This window comes from Melitaea cinxia, chromosome 30, assembly GCF_905220565.1.
Source record: "Melitaea cinxia chromosome 30, ilMelCinx1.1, whole genome shotgun sequence".
Lineage (NCBI taxonomy): Eukaryota > Metazoa > Arthropoda > Insecta > Lepidoptera > Nymphalidae > Melitaea > Melitaea cinxia.
The window spans coordinates 3,843,414-3,865,446 of NC_059423.1; the positions used below are offsets into that span (position 1 = coordinate 3,843,414).

Sequence of the window (22,033 nt, forward strand, 5' to 3'; positions counted from 1 at the left end):
ATGATGATTTTTATTTTCGGTTTAAGCGAACCGTGGCGACACCGACACCTGTGTTACAGGTAAAAGCCAACTGTTTTTTTTTTTTTTTATAAATATACATAAAATCCCTTCTTCTACCTAGCCTATGTCCAGCAGGGGGATGTTATACGCTGAATGCGATACATAAAAAAATAATACATATATAAATAATTACAAATATTATACCTAGAATCAGAATTAAAATCACGCCACTGCAAACTACGCCAACGGGTTATTCAAATATTTCTAAAGTCAATTATTTGCAATTGTACACTGACCTCTATGTGATTGCGAAGGGCTATGGGGTCTCACAGCCACTGATGGGGTCATCATCGGCGACTCGTTTATTATTATAACCGCTTCACCTGGCTCTCCACCTGAAAATAATTTATGATATTATTAAAGACTTATCTAATTATACATTATACAAACTTATATGTGTAAGAAATGAGAGGTCAAGCTGGTTAATTATAATGTAAAGTAACACAAGGCAGTTACTAGATAAAGGGGGCGAGACTAACTTCTTAGCATTCGATGGATTCACCGTGTGGGTGCCGGGTCCATCGTATGGCAGAGGGTGAAACTCAGAGCAGTTCCTAGGACTTGCGACCTAGGTGTAGGTTTAAGGAAGCCCCTTTTGAGTTGCACATCAACACTCACCTTCACTGCTCGAGTTACCCGCTCTGATTAGCCCAATTATAGATCGTAATATAATATGTAACAATTAATTCGTTTGCACAAATTAATTATTGAAAGAGTCTAGGTTAAGCTACTAGCAGGATACAACAAGTGCACCGTGCCAAGCCAGAGCCAAAACTGCCTTAGCCGTATAGAATGAGTGAGGGTAGGTGAGTATCGAACGATGTGCTAAGTGGTGGCGTGATCGGTGCATCTGTTGTTTATAAATTCCTTGCTAATTGCCTACGGCAGCGCAGGTGCCGACATATACAATATTAAATTAAAAATAACATTGATAAATACTAGGACATTGAAGCAGTTTTTAGTGACCCTGCTTCCTGTTAAGGTTGTGGGATTGATTCCCGCTCCGAGTCTGGGCTTATTTGAGGAACAGACAATAGTGTATGTATTTTAAAGATATTTATTTTATACTAGCTGACCCGGCGAACTTCGTATCGCTTAACACAAACTTTATCGTATGTTATTAAAGTTCAAACTGACTTTTAAGTATTATCACAAATCTTTTGTATGGGAGTATAGAAAAGTGTTGTTTTTAGACTTTTTCAGGAAATTTAAATTATTTTTTTTTTTGAATTTTTCTCACCGTAAGAACCATCCCCGTACTTCAAGGAATATTTAAAAAAAAAGAATTAGCGAAATCGGTCCAATCGTTCTCGAGTTTTGTGCTTAGCAACACATTCAGCGACTCATTTTTATATTATAGATTAAATGTAGCAAAAATCGTAAAAAATTACGTATGGGATAATGTACTCTCAACAAAGTTACTACAGTGTAGAATTTTATGTAAAAAAAAAAAAAATTAAGCAATCATCATTCTAAATCAAGTTAATCGCTATATGTATGAAATACTATTTGACTAGCCCGTTGGCGCAGTTTGTAGTGGCCCTGCTTTCTTTTCCGCGGGTTGCGGGTTCGATTCCCGCCTGAGTCTACATGTAATAATTGTATTTGTATATTTATATATGGAATAGATGACCGTGTGTGTGTATTATAAGATATTTATTATATACTTATTATTATTATATATAGTATGATAAATACAGGTTTATGATAGTTACAGATGTTATTGCACTTACTTATATTTAGACTAATAGTCGGTCCGGTGGAGTTTGCTCTCTGATGGTGATGTTCACGTACAGACGGCGACGCTGGAATTATATGTAGATAAAATAGTAAGAAAATGTATTAAATGGTTTTAGTAGTGTTCAATATTTATTCTATAGTAATTAAGAAATTATTTTCTCTTGTCAATGTTTCGTTGTAGATAATAAAAATTATTATAAAAAGAAATTAAAAAAAAAGATGCATTTACAATTATTTTTCATTTCTTTTCATGCATATTTTTTTTTTTTTTGAAATTATTTATAAATGTATGGAGAAATAAATATAAATAATTCCACTGAAAGGTAATGAATGTAGTTACAGATAAGAATATTTTTGAAAATTATATATAATTAATTAATTACTAATGACACTACAAAATCAAAAAATACTTTATTTATATTCAACTAGGCTTAAAAATAATATATTGAAGCTACAACTGATTCAGAATGTAGATTCCGAAGAAAAAATAAATAAAACGAATAGGCAGGTAACAAGATATGGTTGGTCATATACCTAAAGGCGATCCAGGCGTCGCCGGGGTACCACCTAGTGAAGACACACGATGGGGCGTGTGACCTGAGAAACGATAAGATATATTTATATTAATACGTTCGACGAAGTTCTAATTTTTTTTTTTTAATTTGTACTTTATTGTACACCATAACCACTTTTTTTATAGTGAAGTGATATATCACAGGCTTATAATGCCCGTGCTTTTGTTATTCCATTTTTTTTTTGTTTAAACATGCATCACTGCAACTTTAGAATCCTAGAAACCTTAATAACTAGTCTTCGCGAGTCCACTGAACGAACTATTCTACATATTGTTTTTTTTTTTTTTATATAGTTATTATTTTTATTATATTTACACTTGCTAACTACAATATATGTACACTTATTTGCTACTCATAATGTACACTTAACCTATGTTATTGTTAGTAGGTCCTTTTTTTGTGTGCTTAGAAATATTTTTATCCATTTTACTTTCTTTTTTTTTTAATTTTTACTAATATTGTTACGAACACACAAAGAAACTAGCGCCATCTAGCGGTAACCATCGAAACCACACAAAGACAGCGATAACATGAAATTCTCTACTCAATACTAGATGGCGTTAGAGGTACTATTGTGGAACTATATAGAAGTATAGTCTCGAAAACCGGGTACATGCGCGAACTTTCCAGAATGGTCTGGGCCTCGTCTCGGCCGATATAAATAGCCGCAGCGAGGCGAGCGAGGACAGTTCAGTTCAGTTTGAGCGATCTTCGAGGCGACTTCAAGAGTGAAAACTAGCGAATCCTACGACATTGGCTACGACTAAGGACATTGTGAGTGCTTAGTGTTTGAACTTAGTGCTTAGTGTTTGAACCTAGTGCTTTGTGTTGGACCTAGTGCTAGTGAATAAAGTCTTGAAAAGAGTCAGCAGGTCTTTCTCTCCAAATCCTTCGAACCCTAACACGTAACAACTGGTGTCGGAAGTGAGATTTGGAGATGCCATTGACTCCGAGAGAAGACTCCAAGGACTTCAAGGGCGTCAGGACAAGGGCACAACGAGCTGCGGAGGCCACACCTACTGGGGACCAATCTCCGCCCACCATGGACCAAGCCCCGCCCACTGACCCCATCTACCATGCCCCGCCCACTGACCACGCCCCCCTGGCCCCGCCCACTCAGGCTCAGGCACCGCCCACTCGGGTTCAGGTCCCGCCCACTCGGGCTCAGGCCCCGCCCACTCGGACGCAGGCCCCGCCCACTCAGGCTCTGGCCCCGCCTACTCAGACTCAGGCCCCGCCCACTTTGTCTCAAGCTCCGCCCACTGGATCCGCCCACCTTACCACGTCCACCAGCGACACCGTAGCTTCTACAGACTCTCAAGTGGCTCTTCAATTAGCAAGTTTAATTAAATTAATGGAGCTGCAAAAGGCTGAAATTCGTGGTGCTTTGCAAGAATCACAAGAGCAACAAAAGGCATCACAAGAGCAACAAAAGGCTGAAATTCGTTGTGCTTTGCAAGAATTACAAGAGCAACAAAAAGAGCTCCAAGAAAAAACGCTTGGGGCTGTAAAAGATGTTAGTGACGCGGTGACCAAGCTTCGAAAAGATGTCGACGTAGTGGAAGAACGAGTTACCGGGTTAGGATTGGATGTCGAAAATGTGAAAACCGGCCTCACTGAATTACAGAAGAAAGTAGTGCGCCTTGAAACCACGGGAGTCGCGATGTCTAGTGGAAGTACCGGAGTGGCGCAAGGACCGAGAGTGAAAGTGCCTCCGTACGACGGTACTACTCCGTGGAACGCTTATCGTCAACAATTCCAGACTGTTGCTACTGCCAACGGATGGACGGAAGAGCAATGCCTGACCGCTCTCACTGTTGCGCTCAGAGGGCAAGCTTTGTCGGTTCTGGAAGCACTGCCACAAACAGGAAACGGGTTCCACGGCTTGATGGAGGCACTTGAATCCCGATACGGAGAGCGACACCTGGAACACGTGTTCCGTGCCCAACTGCGTGACAGAGTCCAACGCTCAGGAGAGGGACTACAACAATGGGCGTTGGAAATTGAAAAACTCGTCAGGAAGGCACACCCAGGAGCCGACACCAAGATGGTAGACACGAATATTGTTCAAGCATTTGTCGACGGAATCAAAGACCTGGAGGTCAGAGCTGCAGTGAGACTTCGACACCATACCTCGCTAAAGGAAGCATTGGCGCATGCTTTGGAAGTAGAGGCTGTTCGCCATGACATACGGCAGACCCATAAGATCCGCGAGGTCTCTGAGGAAGTTAAGGAGGTCAAGGCTCCTACGAAGAAAAGCTATGGAGTCATGTGCTACAAGTGCGGCGAAAGAGGCCATCTTCAACTCAACTGCCCGCAGAAGGAGACCCAGATAGCAAGGATGAAAAGGATCGAGGAACAAATAGAGGAGCTGAAGAAACAAGGGGCTTCGTCCCCTGCCCGGGAGCAGGGAAACGAATAAAAGCCAGGACTAAGGGGCGAGTACTGGCTGACGCGGAGGAAGCCCCAATAACTGTTATCTCCCAGGCATGCAGCGGGAATAGTCTTGCAATTCAGGGGACTATTAACGGGACGGATTGCAAAATGACTCTAGACACAGGCGCCTCTAGAACAATAGTGAACCCGAAGCTGGTAAAAGCCGCAAGGGAACACAAGAGGAGAATTAACTGTCGGCTTCTTACGGCCTCCGGTCAGCCAATACCCGTCCTGGGAGAAATGTCAGTTACGATGTATGTAGGGGGGTCCTCATACTCCCATAACGTTATCGTGGCTGAGATTATGGATGATTGCATCTTGGGTTTGGATTTCATGAAGAAACACAACTGCAGAATTAATGTCACTGACGGAGTTTTCAAGTGTGGTGAGGAAGAAATCTTCATTCTTGGTGGTGCTTGCGGGAAAGTCGCATGTGTAAAGAAAGTCATTATACCTGGAAGAGCGGAAGCTCGGGTGTTGGTGAAACTACCGACAACTGGAAAGAAAAAGTCAAACAGATGCGTATTGATCGAAGACACACCTACCAAGACATCGGCGCAAAAACTGATGACGGCGAGAACCCTTGTTAGTGGAAGCAGTAACGCTGTGGTCAAGGTTTTGAACCTTGATGATCGCGAGATCTGCTTGAACAAAGGTGACGTCATTGGAAAATGTGAAGAAGTTGTCTGGATGAAAAAGTGTAGTTCGATGACAGGCGCAGACTTGGCAAAGAGTAACAACTACGAATTAGTGACTGAGCTACTCGATGACTGCAAGAGTAATCTTACTTATTCGCAGAGCATAAAAGCCAAGAAGTTTTTACAGCGCTATGCGGATATCTTCTCCAGTCACGAAGGGGACCTTGGAAGAACGTCGGTGGTCCAGCACAGGATAGATACCGGAAGCGAGAGACCAATTCGTCAACGAGCAAGACGAATACCAATCGCAAAGGAAAAAGAAGTTGAAGGCCTTTTGGAGGACATGAGAAGGAATAAGATTATTGAACCGTCTGCAAGTCCGTGGTGCTCACCTGTTGTATTAGTGAAAAAGAAAGATGGTAGCACGAGATTTTGTGTGGACTATAGGCGTCTCAATGATGTCTCGAAGAAGGACAGTTACCCGTTACCTCGAATCGACGACACTTTGGATACCTTGAGTGGCATGAAATGGTTCTCAACCCTAGATCTAAAATCTGGATACTGGCAGGTGGAAATTCATCCAAAAGACAGGGAGAAGACAGCTTTCTCGACCGGTAAAGGTTTATGGCAATTTAAAGTCATGCCCTTCGGATTGTGCAACGCACCTGCCACATTTGAGCGACTCATGGAGTGTGTACTGGCAGGCTTAGTTGGAGAGGCTTGCTTAGTCTACTTAGATGACGTCATCATTGTCGGCCGTGACTTCGAGGACCATTTGCAAAACTTGGAGCGAGTTTTCGCTAAAATAGAGGGGGCCAAATTAAAGTTGAACCCGAAAAAGTGTCGTTTATTCAGGAATAAGGTCAGTTATCTCGGCCATGTTATCTCCAGTGATGGAATCCAGAAAGACCCGGAGAAACTGGAAGCAGTCCAAAAATGGCCTACCCCTAAGGACAAAACCGAAGTGCGAGCATTCCTCGGTCTATGCTCATACTACAGGCGTTTTGTTAAGGGATTCTCAGAGATAGCCAAGCCATTACATAGGCTGACAGAAGATAAACGACAATTTAGTTGGGATGGGACTTGTGAAGATTCTTTTCAGAAACTGAAAAAACATCTGTGTGAAACACCAATCCTGGGATATCCACAAACCGAAGGTCGGTTTATAGTCGACACGGATGCAAGCAACACGGCCATTGGAGGGGTGTTATCTCAAAAACAGGGTGAAAGAGAAGTAGTTATTGCGTATTTCAGCAAATCTTTATCCAAGCCAGAGAGAAACTACTGTGTGACAAGAAGAGAACTCTTGGCTGTTGTAAAGACGCTACAACATTTCAACAAATATCTCATCGGCAGACAGTTTTTACTGCGAACTGATCACGCAGCCTTGAAGTGGCTACTGCAATTCAAGAACCCAGAAGGTCAAGTAGCTCGATGGATTGAGCAGCTTCAGGAGTACGACTTCAAGGCGGAACACCGCAGCGGAAAATTGCATGGGAATGCCGACGCACTCTCACGAAGGCCGTGTTCGGAAGACTGCAAACATTGTGTTAAGCAAGAATCTAATGAAGTAACATTAAAGCTAACAAGAACGAGTCCTTTGGGTATCTGGGAGAATGATGCTATGAGGGAAGCTCAAGAAAGAGATGACGACCTTCGGCATATCATCACATGGAAGAAACGGGGTGACGTAAAACCAATCTGGAGTGAGGTTGCACCCACTGGCGCTGTCACTAAGGCATACTGGGCTCAATGGGACAGTCTGTTACTTCAAAACGGAATACTCTACCGGAAATGGGAGAAGACTAACGGCAGAGAGTTCCACCTTCAGATAATTGTCCCAAGAACGAGAGTACCAGATGTTCTCCGTGAAATACACGATGGCGTATCAGGGGGTCATCTAGGTGTCAAGAGGACGTTAACAAAAGTGCGAGAACGATTCTACTGGTTGCATTGTCGAGATGATGTACAGGATTGGTGCCGCAAATGTACTACTTGCGCTGCTGTAAAAGGACCACAGACCAGGAGCCGTGGGAACTTGCGGTTGTATAACGTCGGTGCACCGTGGGAACGAATTGCAGTTGACGTAGCGGGGCCATTTCCTGTAACGGAATCGGGAAACAAGTATTTTATGGTCGTCATGGACTACTTCACCAAATGGCCCGAAGTGTTCGCCATACCAAACCAAGAAGCTACAACAGTCGCTTCTAAGTTAGTCGAAGAAGTGATATGTCGCTTTGGCGTGCCTCTAGAAATCCATTCCGATCAGGGCAGGAACTTCGAATCGCAAGTATTTCAGGAAGTGTGCAGAATCTTGGGCATGCATAAGACGAGGACCACCGCGTACCATCCACAGTCTGATGGAATGGTTGAGAGATTTAACCAGACCCTTGAGAGGCATTTGGCCAAATTGGTAGACGACAAACAAAAAGATTGGGACCAGTATATACCACTCTTCCTTCTGTCGTACCGAACCGCCGAGCATGAGAGCATAAAAGCTACCCCGGCGTATGTCAATTACGGTAGAGAATTACGAATACCAGTAGACCTATTGACTGGAGGGGCACCGGAGGGACCAAATACCGTACAAGACTATGTCAGCGATTTAAGGGAAAAAATGCGCTATATACACGCCTTGGTTCGGGAAAATGGGTTACATTCAAGCGAGAACATGAAAACCAGATACGACCGGAAATCGAACACGAGCGGCTTCAAGGAAGGGTCACTGGTGTGGCTGCATAACCCAACCCGCCGGAAAGGGAAATCGCCAAAGTTGCAGACCAAGTGGGACGGTCCATACAAAGTGGTTACCCGACTGAATGATGTGACTTACAGGATTCAAAAGCAACCAAGAGGGACATTCAAAGTGGTACACATAGACCGTCTGGCGCGTTACCATGGCAGTAACAACGATGCTCGGGACGAGCATCTCTAAGAGGGGAGTAGTGTTACGAACACACAAAGAAACTAGCGCCATCTAGCGGTAACCATCGAAACCACACAAAGACAGCGATAACATGAAATTCTCTACTCAATACTAGATGGCGTTAGAGGTACTATTGTGGAACTATATAGAAGTATAGTCTCGAAAACCGGGTACATGCGCGAACTTTCCAGAATGGTCTGGGCCTCGTCTCGGCCGATATAAATAGCCGCAGCGAGGCGAGCGAGGACAGTTCAGTTCAGTTTGAGCGATCTTCGAGGCGACTTCAAGAGTGAAAACTAGCGAATCCTACGACATTGGCTACGACTAAGGACATTGTGAGTGCTTAGTGTTTGAACTTAGTGCTTAGTGTTTGAACCTAGTGCTTTGTGTTGGACCTAGTGCTAGTGAATAAAGTCTTGAAAAGAGTCAGCAGGTCTTTCTCTCCAAATCCTTCGAACCCTAACACGTAACAATATATTATATGACTAATCCTATCTTATTAAGTACATATATATATATATTGAGTAGGGAACGAAAATGCATCATGTTTGCATGCATAATGTTGAATTTACAAATTATACAGATAATTGCGCTGCTACCTTTTCAATTCATTTTATCCTATATCTAAAGGTTGTCTGGAAGAGATCGCTACTAAGCGATAAGACCGCCTTTGTACATTACTATCTCTATGTGTAAATAACTGTTTTATGTAAAAAAATCCGAGTGGTGTGCAATAAGTATATTCTATTATATTCTATATAAAGCCTTATCATTACAATTACATTATCCTATACCTAAAGTCTGTTCAACGAGAAGAGATACCAAATGTAAACAAAGCCCATCATTTTTTCGTAGCGACGACGGAACAAACAAAATATAGTCTATCTCTTTCTATTTTGTTTGTTTGCTATCTGCTGCACGTCTCTCTGCAAGGTCGAACGATATTTTAACTGGCCTTGAAAACAATCAGACCGCGTACGGCCCTTTGATTTTGTATTATTTATTTTTATTTCATTTCGTGTCCTGAAGCGATCGGGATGATTTTTATATTTCGATAATTATTATTTAAGATGTATCAAATCTTAAATACATAATTATATTTAATTAAATATATCAATATAAATATATCAAAATATAAATATATTTTACATTTTAAAAATTTGTGTAAGTAATAAAAAGGTTACAAAACCCTGCATAGTTGAATGACCTCGCATTTGGTTTGTTTACATTTGGTATCTCGGCTCGTTGAACGCACTATAAACTATTACATTTAATTTTACTATTTCGACGGGTGCAAAGTAAAAAGAGTTATATACAAAACAGCAACTATTCAGGAGAACGCAAAATAGGAAAAAGTGCTCCCATTTTGTCAATTTCAAACCAAATTTGTTGAAATTTTCATCACTGCTATATTTTTTAGAAATACAAACAATTGTATATTCCATTTCTTCTAATTATGTTTAATGTACGAGATATTGCAGTTGTCTGCCTCTACATTGTGCTTAAAAATATGACAACTGAATTAACTACCACTTGGTCGTTTCTACATAGGAATTATTAAATCTGGATTTAATAAACATATTTCATATATTTCAGTAAGTGTAAAAAGTATGACTTTTCCAATTCCAAAAATTTCCAAAAACGTCTTTCCATGTCTATTATGATGTATTCAAATGATTTATTATGATAACACTTTCAACAAACCTTAATACGTAAAAAGCCAAAACAAACAAACATTGTTGCCGGCCGGCGAAGCACATGACATCTGACTGATGACACAATAGGAATGAACGTGCGCCCCCCACGCGGACTGCGTAAAAGCGGCCAGGCGGTAGTTGAACGCATGTACGTCGTGTAATTTTACAAAACAGCAGAGTTGTCTTCTTTTACTTGACAAAAGTACAAGAAATGAGGCGATATTTGTATTTTTTATTTTTTCATGTTGTAAAATATAAAGTTTTTAGTTAGTTACTGCACTAAAAATAAAAAATCTCAAAATTGTAGTTAACTTTTTTTACTTTGCACCCGTCGATTTATATTACCACACCACACCACATTTTAAACATTTAATATATTGAAAGAGTTACAGACTGTGAAGTACAATGGGCAGGCTTGTGGATATTTAGCCATTTCTTCCAGACAACCCAAGTAAAGGAAGGATAAATTTATTAGTAGTTCGAGACAGGGTAGGTAGTGTAGTTATGTAATAAAGTTACATGTAAATAGACATACTAATACTAATACAAAATACATATATAAATGCAGGCATACATACATACGTACATAACCTTATTATACATTAATAAATTAAAAATAAATAAATATTAAAACAAAACTAATAATATACATAATAAAATATGAGTAAAGAAACCTTATTTCGTATTACGTATTCCATTCAAAGGGAGAAGGGGTAATTAAAAATGGCGCGTTTGGTCACTAGGGAGGGTGGGGGTCTTAGGTTATCGTCACTAAGAAAACATCCTCTAGAAAAATCTCAGGCGTACAGCGTTTAGCGCTCTATACTCACAGGTGAATTTTTTTTTTAATTTTCTGTTACTTGATAACTTGAGGAGGAGGGGGAGGTCTTAGTATATGCTACGTGTGGCCACCGAAGGAGTGGGGTAAAAATTGTAAAAAATGGGTCACGTAGTTTTTGTTACGAATAAAATACTTTTTTTTTTGTTTTTTTTTTATTTTTTTTATTTAAGTGATATATCCACAGGCTTATTATGCCCGTGCATTTGTTATTCCATTTTTTTTTCATTCATGGTCACGTAGTATTGGGACGTTCTATTACCTTCTAATCTCTGCACCTCACACTAAATTTTAAACTATTAATAAATATTTTTTTTTTCAAAGGGGTCTTATATTTTGTACTGAGTTTGAATTTCTTACTTTATGGATGGAGATAATTTCGGATAGTATACTTTGAGAACCACTGGATATTATAAGTCAACTTACCCGGAGGACTGGCAGATAATTGTGGTGAACTGCGACCTTCACTTCGACGACTTGATGAAGACCTATAGAAAAAAAAGTACTAGGCTAATTAAGTTCTGTATTACAGCTGTAATATTGTAACAAATGGTATATTTAGTTTTATATCAAGTGGCAAACAACAGCACAGTCTGCTTTATGATAAGCGGTTACCATAGCTTATAGACGCCTGTTATAACAGCAGTATTCTAAGCAAGTTGCCGACCCTACCCATATGACCCTCCCCAGGAGTTTTGGCTGCCTTCACCACAGGAACACAACAATACTTGAGAGCAATGTTACTTGTCTGTGATAAATATAACTATATAATCACACTAATTAACTATTTTTTGCTAATCTAATTGTGTTTGCTGGCAAACGAAAAAAACCGTATTCAATTACATCGACTAGTAATACAACGTAGGTAGACAAAAAAAAGGCAAGTAAATACGCATTATCAAAGATTACTCCAAAAGTTTTAATCAGATCTCGATGAAATTTAAATGTGACCACATGATAAACATCGGCTTTGGATTAAATTAAAAATCATCAAAATCGCTACACCCAGTAAAAAGATATGCGGATTTTCAAGGGTTTCCCTCAATTTCTCTGGAATCCTATCATCAGATTCTGGTTTCCTTATCATGGTATTTGGAATTATCAAAATCGGTTCAGAAACGACGAAGTTATCCCCGAACATACATATATATATACGGTCGAATTTAGTAACCTCCTTCTTTTTTGAAGTTTGTTTAAAAAGGGAATTGGGCGACCTTGAGGAATCTAATCTTCCAATAATAAAAAAATAACTATTAATGCTGTATACAGTTTTCGCACTGATAGAAACAAAAAGCAGGCAAATCCGTGAATAAAAGCTTAACAAGTCTTACCTAAACTGTGACCGTCTGGGAGTTATCGGCGAACCTTCGCTAATTTGTCCGAAATGCGCCGATTGACCATTCACCTGTAATATATATTTTATTTATGATTAAAATATTTTTTATTAGACCTAGGCTGTATGTATATTATACCCTACAATAAAATCTCAACAAACCGTTTTGGCCATAGGATCTCAAAGTTTATTACTTTTTCATCCCAGACATGTTTTTTAAATCTCATTTATGTCTAACACATATCTTTTTTAAGACTTTTTTATAAAATGAACATTTTAAATTACTATTAATTATTACCAAAATTGTGACTCTTTTTTTATTACCTAAACTATGAAATCATCGTAAATAATAAAATGTAAATCGTAATTGAACCCTAATAGACCACTTTCACTTTTGAATTACTTCTGTAGTCTGTGTGCTTGTAATATGAAACTTTGAATAATTACGGGTTTCAGTAAAGAACTCACTATAGACGGCGCCACGGTTCGCTTTAACAGAATATAAAAATCATCATATCAATAGTTTCGATCTAGCGGGTACATCGTTCCATAGCTTAATTGGCGATAGCGCCGACACGGTCAGTCGGAGACGCGAGTTCAATTTTTGATATGATATTCAAAAATGTGTAGAATTCCTAATGTGTGGGTAACTCAAAAATAAAATCGTTCATACATAATATTGTTTTATTGTTGATATATGTGTGCGTGTCTCACCCGGCAAGTGTCGAGTCTCTTGCGAGGGGGGTCCGACGGCGCGGCGGGGAGGGCGGAGGGCGGGCGCGGCTCGTCGTCTCTAGCGGGGCGGCGGCGCTTACGTTCCAGTAGCAGGAAGTATATGACCTTCTCGGTGTTGTGACTGAAATTATAGTAATACATATTTTAAATTTCTCATACATTACAAATTTTTAATTGGCAAGTTAGACTAAAATTTACACATCCATTTGTGAATAGGGCTGTCACTAAATCGACGATACCAACAAAAAACTTTTAAAAATGTGATCCCAAATAAATTTTGGGTTAAACTTGAATTTGGGTTTGAGTGAATAAATTTAAAAATTTAAAAATATATAATATATATCGCTGTCCCCGGGCAATAAAGCGGTAATATCAAAAATCAAATTTTACAGGAGAAATAAAAGAAGCTAATTTGTTTATAGTGAAGTGTACAGTGATCCAAAACAGACGTTCAATATTTCAAATGAAAGCTATTTTTTTTACCAATTTAAGCTTTTAAAAATATTTTTTTAAAAACAAATCATATAATTTTTTAATGAAATAATTTAAAAAAAATGTATAATACAATTCATAGATGATACTATTTTAATTGCAAGATCATTAACAATTACTGTAAAGATGTTCACCGGTTTTTTGTGTTATTTTTCTTAGAGTAATGCAATAATACATAGCTTAGTCGTAAGAGAATTATCCATGCAATAAAACGGTTATTGTGGGGTGTAGGGCAGGGACTGAGTAGGCTTAAGGGTGCGGCGATAAGCTGGCTTGCCCCTGTCAAGTCTGTCATACGCGTCCACGTCGCCCTCAGCTCGCCGACGTACGGGCTTGGGGGCGAACCCATTCCTGGGGCGTCAGCTCCTCTGGAGTGGGTCGCACACCCTGGAAATGCAGCAGTCATAACGGGCGCCGCAACTACCATCTACCCCGGACTGCTGTAGCCAAGTATGACAGGCCATCTGCCGGGTATAGTAGGTGACCCGGTAGATCAACTACAATTGCCTACCTGCGTGTGTCCTGCGCAGTTGATCGCCGTACGCAGGGATGAAGGAGTCCTGGGGGGCTGAGTCGAACGGGGTCTGGGTTAGTTACCGCGGGAGACAACACGCCCTCTTTGGTCCGGATTTCAGGCTAAACGGTAGCCCCGTAGCTAGCCACTGCGGGGAAATGGACATGCGTAACTGCACGGATGAGCCGGGTGCTTTACGCTGGCGAGATGGGGTGGGGTCCTCTGGGAGGACGCGGAGACCGGCCATGCTGACGGGGCAAGGGTGTTCGGAACCACTGGGGGCCGTGGGATCGCGGTCACCAGCCGGGCATCTGTAGCTCCCGATGTCGCGTTTGGAATCCAACCTACCACATCTATATCTACTGCGTAGCCCCGGTGTCGATACGGCATCCCCAACGTTGCGGGCTCCATGGAGGGTAGGGAGCGCAGTGGATGAAATTTCTTTCTTATTAAACATGGACAACAATAGATCCAAACCCTCACAGGGACCTGAAGGGAAACCGGATGGTACCTTACTGGTGGCGGGTACCGCGAATGCGGGGCCGTCTACCAAACACCCATTACGGGTACAACAAACACAACAGGGGTGCGGCACCATGAAGTTGGGACAGCCCTCTTTCACTAGCGGAGGCAAGGCAGCGAAGTCGACCTTGACCTCAGCAAACACACACACACGCGGGGGTGGTGCCGCCAAGGCGGCGCCACCACACACAAAGCGCAGGTCCGTGGGTGGCCGAGGGGAAACCGGGAAACCGGAGGAACCGAGGCCGTCCACGTCGACGGCGCCTTCAACAGGCGCTATCCTCGACGCCGACAGGGCACTGGGGCAACCCGGAGCCCGGTCGGCAGGAGAGGTGGCTGCCCTAAAACGCTTTGACGAGGCGTGGACCCTGGTCGACCGCCGACAAGCCAAGGGGAAACCCGGCAAGTCGGCGGGACGCGCAGGGGGTACAGGGTCCTCCCAACCAGGGAGTGAACCTAAGCCCCGGCGCATGAACAGGAAGCTACGCCAACGTCAGAGGAGGCGTGCATCGGAGGCGGGAGCCCCCAAGCGCGATACAACAACCCAAGCCGAGGAACCCAAAACCGAGGGGTCCGTCAAGTTCGCGAAGGGGGCGGCAGGTGGCCAGGGTAACCAGGCAACCGGTCGCGCCCAACGCGGCAAGGCGCAGGCGAAGGGTAAAGCGGGCAATGGAGGGGCATCCCAGGTACCGGCTAAAAGGGCTCGCCTCGACGACTCTCAGTCGCCGAGGGGTGGTCCCAAAAAGCCGAGGCTGGCTGATGGTACCCATGTCCCCTACTCAGCGGCAGTGCAGTCGGACTTACTGGTTGCGGTGACAACTGTGACCGGAGAGCACCTGACTGCACAGGCCGCACAGGAAGTACAGGTCCTTCTACAAGAGCGCCTTCTCAAGGATCTTGTAGAAGCGACCGATGATGAACCGGTGAACCCTGTTTTTCAGGGTAAACCGATATACGCCGACGGAGCTCTGAAGCTGTGGTGTGAGAACCGCGAAACCGTGGGGTACCTCACACGTATAGTTTCGGAGCTCGCCCTGCCCACGGGCACCAAATTAATGGTCAAACGGCAGTGCGACCTTGTCAGGCTGGTCCGCTTCGGGGTCCTCCTTCCGGGTGAACAACCGGACATCTGGAAGGTGGGACGCGCGCTGCGGCTCCAGAATGTGTGGGCCAAGGTAGACAGCTGGATCCTCCATAAGGTTGACAGACAGGACGGTAACACGTTCCTGATCTTCAGCGCTCCTGAGGACGTGGTGCAGACCCTGGTGGAACGTGAGCGCCGACTCTGCTATTTGCTGGGGTCGGTGTACGTGAAGTTCCAGGGTCCGAAAGGTAAATTTACCGAGCACCTGCCAACGGAGCATGACGACCCCATGGAGGATCAAAACAACGGAGAACAGGCGAAGGGGGAAGGGTCGGGAGCAATCCCGACTATCCCCGAGCCACCCCCTGTGAGGCGGTCGAGCCCCAAACCCCAGACCGAAGAGGCAGTGGTCGTGGAGGAGCTGCTTCTGGAGTCGGAGGAGGGGGCTTGTCTGGCAAGCCTGGACAACCTGGCCATAGGGGAGACAGTGATGGAGGAGGCAGGGATGCTGTCTGACGATGGCTTACCCAGCTCACCCATCCTGTAAAGTCCTCCAAGCAAACCTCCACCATAGCATGACAGCAACGGCTCAAATGCGTAAATGGTTGGAGGTTAACACAACAGCCATTGCACTGATCCAGGAGCCGTGGGTCAGGAATGGCACTGTATGCGGACTCCGGAACTCTGGAGGTAAGCTAATTACACATACAGGCTCGGAAAACAGCAGGGCCTGTATTTACATCACCAACAATATACAGGCGCAAACATTAACGAGATTCTGTTCTAGAGATGTGTGCGCCATACAGCTGCATAGTACGCAAGACCACAGCCTGCCGGAGATGGTGATCGCGTCGGCCTACATGCCGGAGGCTGATGCGCCACCGCCGCACGACATGGCACGGCTGATAACATACTGCGAAGAGGCCAGGCTGCAACTAATTATAGGCACTGACTCCAACGCACATCACACCCTATGGGGAATGAAAACAACAAACGAAAGAGGTAAGCTCTTAGTTGAATATCTGATGACGACAAACCTACAGATCATGAATGTGGGCTCTGAGCCCACTTTCGTGAACAGACGTAGCAGGACAATCATCGACCTAACTCTTGCCACAGAAGCGGCCTCCGAGACCATCTCCAACTGGCACGTATCCGATGAGGCATCGTGCTCAGATCACAGATGGATACGCTTCGATGTGCAGGTAAATACAGTTCCAGCAACCCCTAGGCGTAACCCACGCAAAACTGACCGCGTGCACTACGCTGAGAGACTGGAGCAGCTGCTCAGTGAGCAGGCATGCCCAGACCGACTTGTGGGAACAGAACATATAGAACAGCAGGTAGATACGTTGACTAGCAACATTATAGACTCCTACCAAACTGCATGTCCCTTATCATTGCCACCGGAGAACAAAGTAATCTGGTGGGGGCCTGAACTGGAAAGACTCAGGAAAAAGGTGAGGCGACTTCTAAACAGAGCAATGAATACATGCGCCGATCTGGACTGGGACAGGTATAAGAAAGCCAAGTCCAGATACAAGAAACGACTAAGGTACAGAAGCACCGACTCGTGGCGCAAATTCTGCAGCAGCGTGGAAACCTGCGAACAGGCCAATAGGGTAAGGAAGGTCTTAGCAAACCAATCCAGCCAGCTGAAGGGCTCCCTAAGAAAGCCTGACAACACCTTCACGAGCACGCCGGAAGAAGCAGAGTGCATCCTGGTTGAGACACATTTCCCAGGGTGCCACATCATGCAGTCGGTGGACTGGCCCGAGGAGGACGTAGCCCCAACAGAGGAGCATTGGGAATATGCACTCAAGGTAGTAAGCCCATCAAAAGTCAGATGGGCTATCAACAGCTTTGACTCCTTCAAATCCCCAGGGTTGGGCGGGGTCTTCCCGGCACTTCTAAAGTGGGGAAGTAACCGACTGATCCAGAGGCTTACCACTGTTTTGGCGGCCTGTTTAGCTCACAGCTACGTGCCGAGGCAGTGGAGGGAGGTAAAGGTAATCTTCATCCCCAAACCGGGAAAAAGTGACTACTCTGAACCCAAATCCCACAGACCTATAAGTCTTACATCTTTTCTACTGAAGACTCTGGAAAGGCTGTGCGAACGGGATCTGAGAGAAAACGCCCTAGCTACAGTACGCCTACATCCAAACCAACACGCGTACAGCCAAGGTAAATCAACAGAGTCAGCTCTACATGCAGTGGTCAGTAAAATAGAAGAGGCCATTGAAAACAAGGCTATGTGTCTTGGCACCTTCATCGACATAGAAGGAGCCTTTGACAAGACTAACTTCAACAGCATCTCGTCGGCCCTAGTTAAGCACGGGGTACACCCGATGATGATTGACTGGATAGGTAACATGCTCAGAAAAAGAGTCATCAAACTTACATCAACTGAGGCACAACATGCACTGGTAGCCAGAGGATGTCCACAAGGAGGGGTGCTTTCCCCACTACTGTGGAACCTAGTGGTAAACGACCTAATAACCAGACTGAACCAGCACAACTACTTCACGATCGGGTACGCTGATGATATCGCCATTCTAATCAGCGGCAGAGTCAGCAGTACCGTGTGCAGTGTCACACAGCAGGCGCTACGAATTGTGGAGAGATGGTGCATAGATAACGAACTCACCGTCAATCCTGGAAAGACGGAACAGGTAATGTTCACTAACAAACGGCAATTGGGGAGCTACAAACCCCCTAGACTGTTCGGTACGGAGCTACAGTTCAGCTCGGAGGTAAAGTATCTAGGAATTATTCTAGATAGCAAACTGAACTGGAGCAAGCATCTCAACAGCAAAATTGACAAGGCTACAATAGCCTTCTGGCAGTGCCGCAGAATGATAGGTAAGAAATGGGGTCTATCCCCAAAAGTCACTCTGTGGCTGTACCAGTCCGTCATCAGGCCAATTATCAGCTACGGTGCTGTGGTTTGGTGGCCGAGAACCAGACTAATCACCGGTGAAGCAAAACTACAACGACTTCAAAGGCTAGCTTGCATGGCGACTACGGGCTGCATGAGGACTACTCCGACAGCCGCCCTGGAAGCCCTACTGAACCTGCCGCCGCTGCACCTGTTTATCCAACAGGAGGCGGGAGCGGCTGCGGTAAGACTCAGGAAGCTAAACCTTTGGAGGAACGTAAAGGTAGCACATACAGGAATACTTGGCGAACTGGCAAACAGGGAACCGCTCGTCGAAGCGGTTACCGACAGGATACCCAAACAGTACGTATTCGACAAAAGATACAGAATACAATTACACGAAGACCCAGGTGAAGGCCTCAACCCTAGGGAGTTAAGAATCTTCACAGACGGGTCGAAAACATCAACAGGTACAGGTTCTGGGGTCTACTCAGAAGACCTGAATATCCACATCTCATCGCCATTAGGAATCCACAACACCGTCTTCCAGGCGGAATGTATGGGAATCATAATGGCAGCAACAGCGATCAAGTCTAGGGAGGTACAAGGTTTTCCAATCCGAATACTTTCCGATAGCAGATCGGTCCTGCAAGCCCTACAGAGCGACATTATGACATCAGGGCTAATATACGAGTGCCATCGAGCTCTGACGAAGGTAAGTGAAACGAACACCATTACCCTTCAATGGATAAAGGGACACAGTGGATCGCGAGGCAATGACGCGGCCGACCGACTGGCGAGGAATGGATCGGAGATGAGGGTCCACGGACCCGAACCCATTCTGCCTCTGCCATTCGGATGGCTGCGCAGCCAGCTGCGACACAACACCAAGGTAATGCACCAAGAATATTGGACAAACCTAACTACCTGCAGGCAGACCAAGGAAGCTCTTCCGACGATCAACCCAGGATTGTCCCGCAAACTTCGCGGTTATGGAAGAGCCCAGCTCCGACTACTGGTCGGGGCGCTTACGGGACATGCCTTGCTTAACAAGCACTTACACAATCTAGGTGTTACAGACAGCCCCCTGTGCAGAGCGTGCCTGGAGGCAGAGGAAACGGCCTCACATATCCTGCTGGAATGCGGTGGTGTGGCGAACTACAGGGCACTACACCTCGGGACACCGAGGTTGCTCCAGGAAGTCGTCGGCAACGTGAAGGGTCTGCTAGGCTTCCTCAAGGAGCTTGGCTGGCACGAATAGTGCCCACCAGCCGATCACGCAAAAAAGGCGCATCAAGACGTCGAGTTGCGGAAAATAGCCCGTGTATTAACAACAACAACAACAACAACGGTTATTGTCATTTATTCTAACGAAATATTAATAAAAAAAACTGAAAAAAATAAGAGTGATAGATTGATACTCAGAGAAGCCAAAAATTAAATAACATTAAAAAGGGTGTAACCGGCGTATACCGCTTTATTGCCCGGGGCCAGCGATATTATCGAAATATTTAGAAGATGTCATAAATACAATAATTTGCCTTGACCAAGGATCAAGTACACAATCACTGGCTCTACAGATTCACTAAAAACATTAATTTTGTTAAAAACTCACTGTGGACTTAGAAGGTCCTGTATAAGTTTGTCCCTATGTTTGAAGCAGCCGAGACTGCATATAGCTTGCAGAACATCAGGGTCAATTGCTTCAGCGGAAGGTAGAACTCTGGTTTGGACGACCTCCATCATAGGTAATTCCTGTTCTAATTCCCCTCTGCCTCCAGCTGTTACCCACGGATGACGGGTTATGTCTGCTAACTGGAAAAGCAATGGGTAAAAATCACATAAAACTGTATCTTTATGTAAGTAATTAACCATATATTTGTAATGTATAATCTATATTAAATAAAATTGAAGTGTCTGTCTGTGATTTCGAAATAACAGTGTATTTCTAAGTTCATATAGTTATTTACACTAAACTAAAACACAAATAAACAATTTTAATATTTTTCATGTATGTATTTCTGTTTATCCGGGCTAATCTACGGCTGAACCAATTTTTTATAGAACTTTCATTTGAAGATAGAGGAGGTTGTGGAGCAACATATAGGCTACTTTTCATCTCGGAACTCCCGCAAAATCTGGACTTACACAGGAAAAAGTATAAACTGTATCCACAAACAAATCTTTAAAAGAATACTACTTAATTAAACTTTTATTACACTGAAATACTACACAATATTTGAATGGTTATAGCATTGGAAAGGTTAAAAGCGTGACTTAATTTGAAAATAACACTCACCGTCATTCTTTTTTCAGGGTTGACTTCTATCATCCCCCTCAACAGCTGCTGACAGTCGGGCGGTACAAAATGTGGCACATGAAATACTCCCCTTTTCACCTGCGATTTTAATAATTTGTTACAATAACTTCGGATTCCATTACTTAATTTATACTGGACTGAGAAAGAGATGACTATTTATACTAAAATACTGAACAGAGTCAAGATATATTTGTATCTGATTTGTACTTTGGATTAGCCTTTCTCTAATTAAGAATATAGTGTTTCATAAATAGTGCAAGATATAAGAATTATTCTTATAAGAATTATTACATTTCATATTACCCTTCATTTCTAAGGTCTGCGCGCCTCATTACATACATATTTATATAAAATATTTCTTAGAATAGTGAAATATAAATTAGTAAGAAAATAGTTGCTAGTTTATGCCGACAACATAGGTAAACGTTAGTACAAGTAACGACATACATAATTTACAAAGTTTCATAAATGTCTGATACAAATTACAAAAGTTATTAAAATTACCTTTTCCAGTAACTGTCGTAAGTTATCGTCATCGAACGGTAAAGCGCCGACCAGCAGCGCGTATAGAATAACACCACAGGACCACACATCTGCACGCCTTCCATCGTATTTTTCTCCCTAAATATTAATTTAATTACTTATTTTTAGAAAAACTATTTCAAATTTTTAAACTCGCAAACTTTGTTTACAAATTATAAAATTTTATTCATAGATAACAAGAAGAAAAGGGTCAAATGTTTCGTTTCAATTTGAGAACTTGATAAGAAGGTTTGGATTTATAATACACCAATATTAAAAAAAAAAAAACTAAGTTCTATTTTACTTTATATTCAATTTTTTCTTATAATTAATTTACTAAACAACAAGAAGTATAATACTTTTCAAGTTATGTTATGGGATGATGTTATATGTATGCATAGAAAGAAACTGCTAAACTTTTATATTACTATCATTAAAATTTTCCCAAAATATTATGATTTAATTATAATCTAAATTTTTTTTTAAACTAACAAACAGTTAATTCAAAAAAAGTAAATTATAATCTGGATTGTTCTATTTTATTCATGATATTTTAATAGTGTAAATGTTTCACCCGAATGTTGAAATTATTATTAATACTCAAAATTATATTGAAAAATAAAATATGTAATTTCGTTGTAGATTAATTTATTTTGATAATTTGCAATTTAAAAAAATCGTGTTTCATTTTGTTCTTCTGTGTTGTATTTAATCGCAATGTCG

At 42.8% G+C, this 22,033-nt stretch overlaps 1 protein-coding gene across 1 annotated transcript in view; it reads right to left on the minus strand.

The window, feature by feature from the left end:
• Positions 1 to 22,033, minus strand: part of LOC123668286 (serine/threonine-protein kinase BRSK2) — a 73,290-nt gene that overhangs the window by 22,550 nt on the left and 28,707 nt on the right. Inside the window, exons 6-14 of the mRNA XM_045602050.1 lie at positions 21,293 to 21,409; positions 20,768 to 20,866; positions 20,084 to 20,283; positions 12,958 to 13,099; positions 12,242 to 12,315; positions 11,337 to 11,398; positions 2,335 to 2,397; positions 1,794 to 1,865; positions 297 to 395 (exon numbers count right to left, since the gene is read on the minus strand). Of these exons, the coding sequence (XP_045458006.1) occupies positions 297 to 395; positions 1,794 to 1,865; positions 2,335 to 2,397; positions 11,337 to 11,398; positions 12,242 to 12,315; positions 12,958 to 13,099; positions 20,084 to 20,283; positions 20,768 to 20,866; positions 21,293 to 21,409 (928 nt within the window). The remainder of the gene's footprint in view (positions 1 to 296; positions 396 to 1,793; positions 1,866 to 2,334; positions 2,398 to 11,336; positions 11,399 to 12,241; positions 12,316 to 12,957; positions 13,100 to 20,083; positions 20,284 to 20,767; positions 20,867 to 21,292; positions 21,410 to 22,033) is intronic.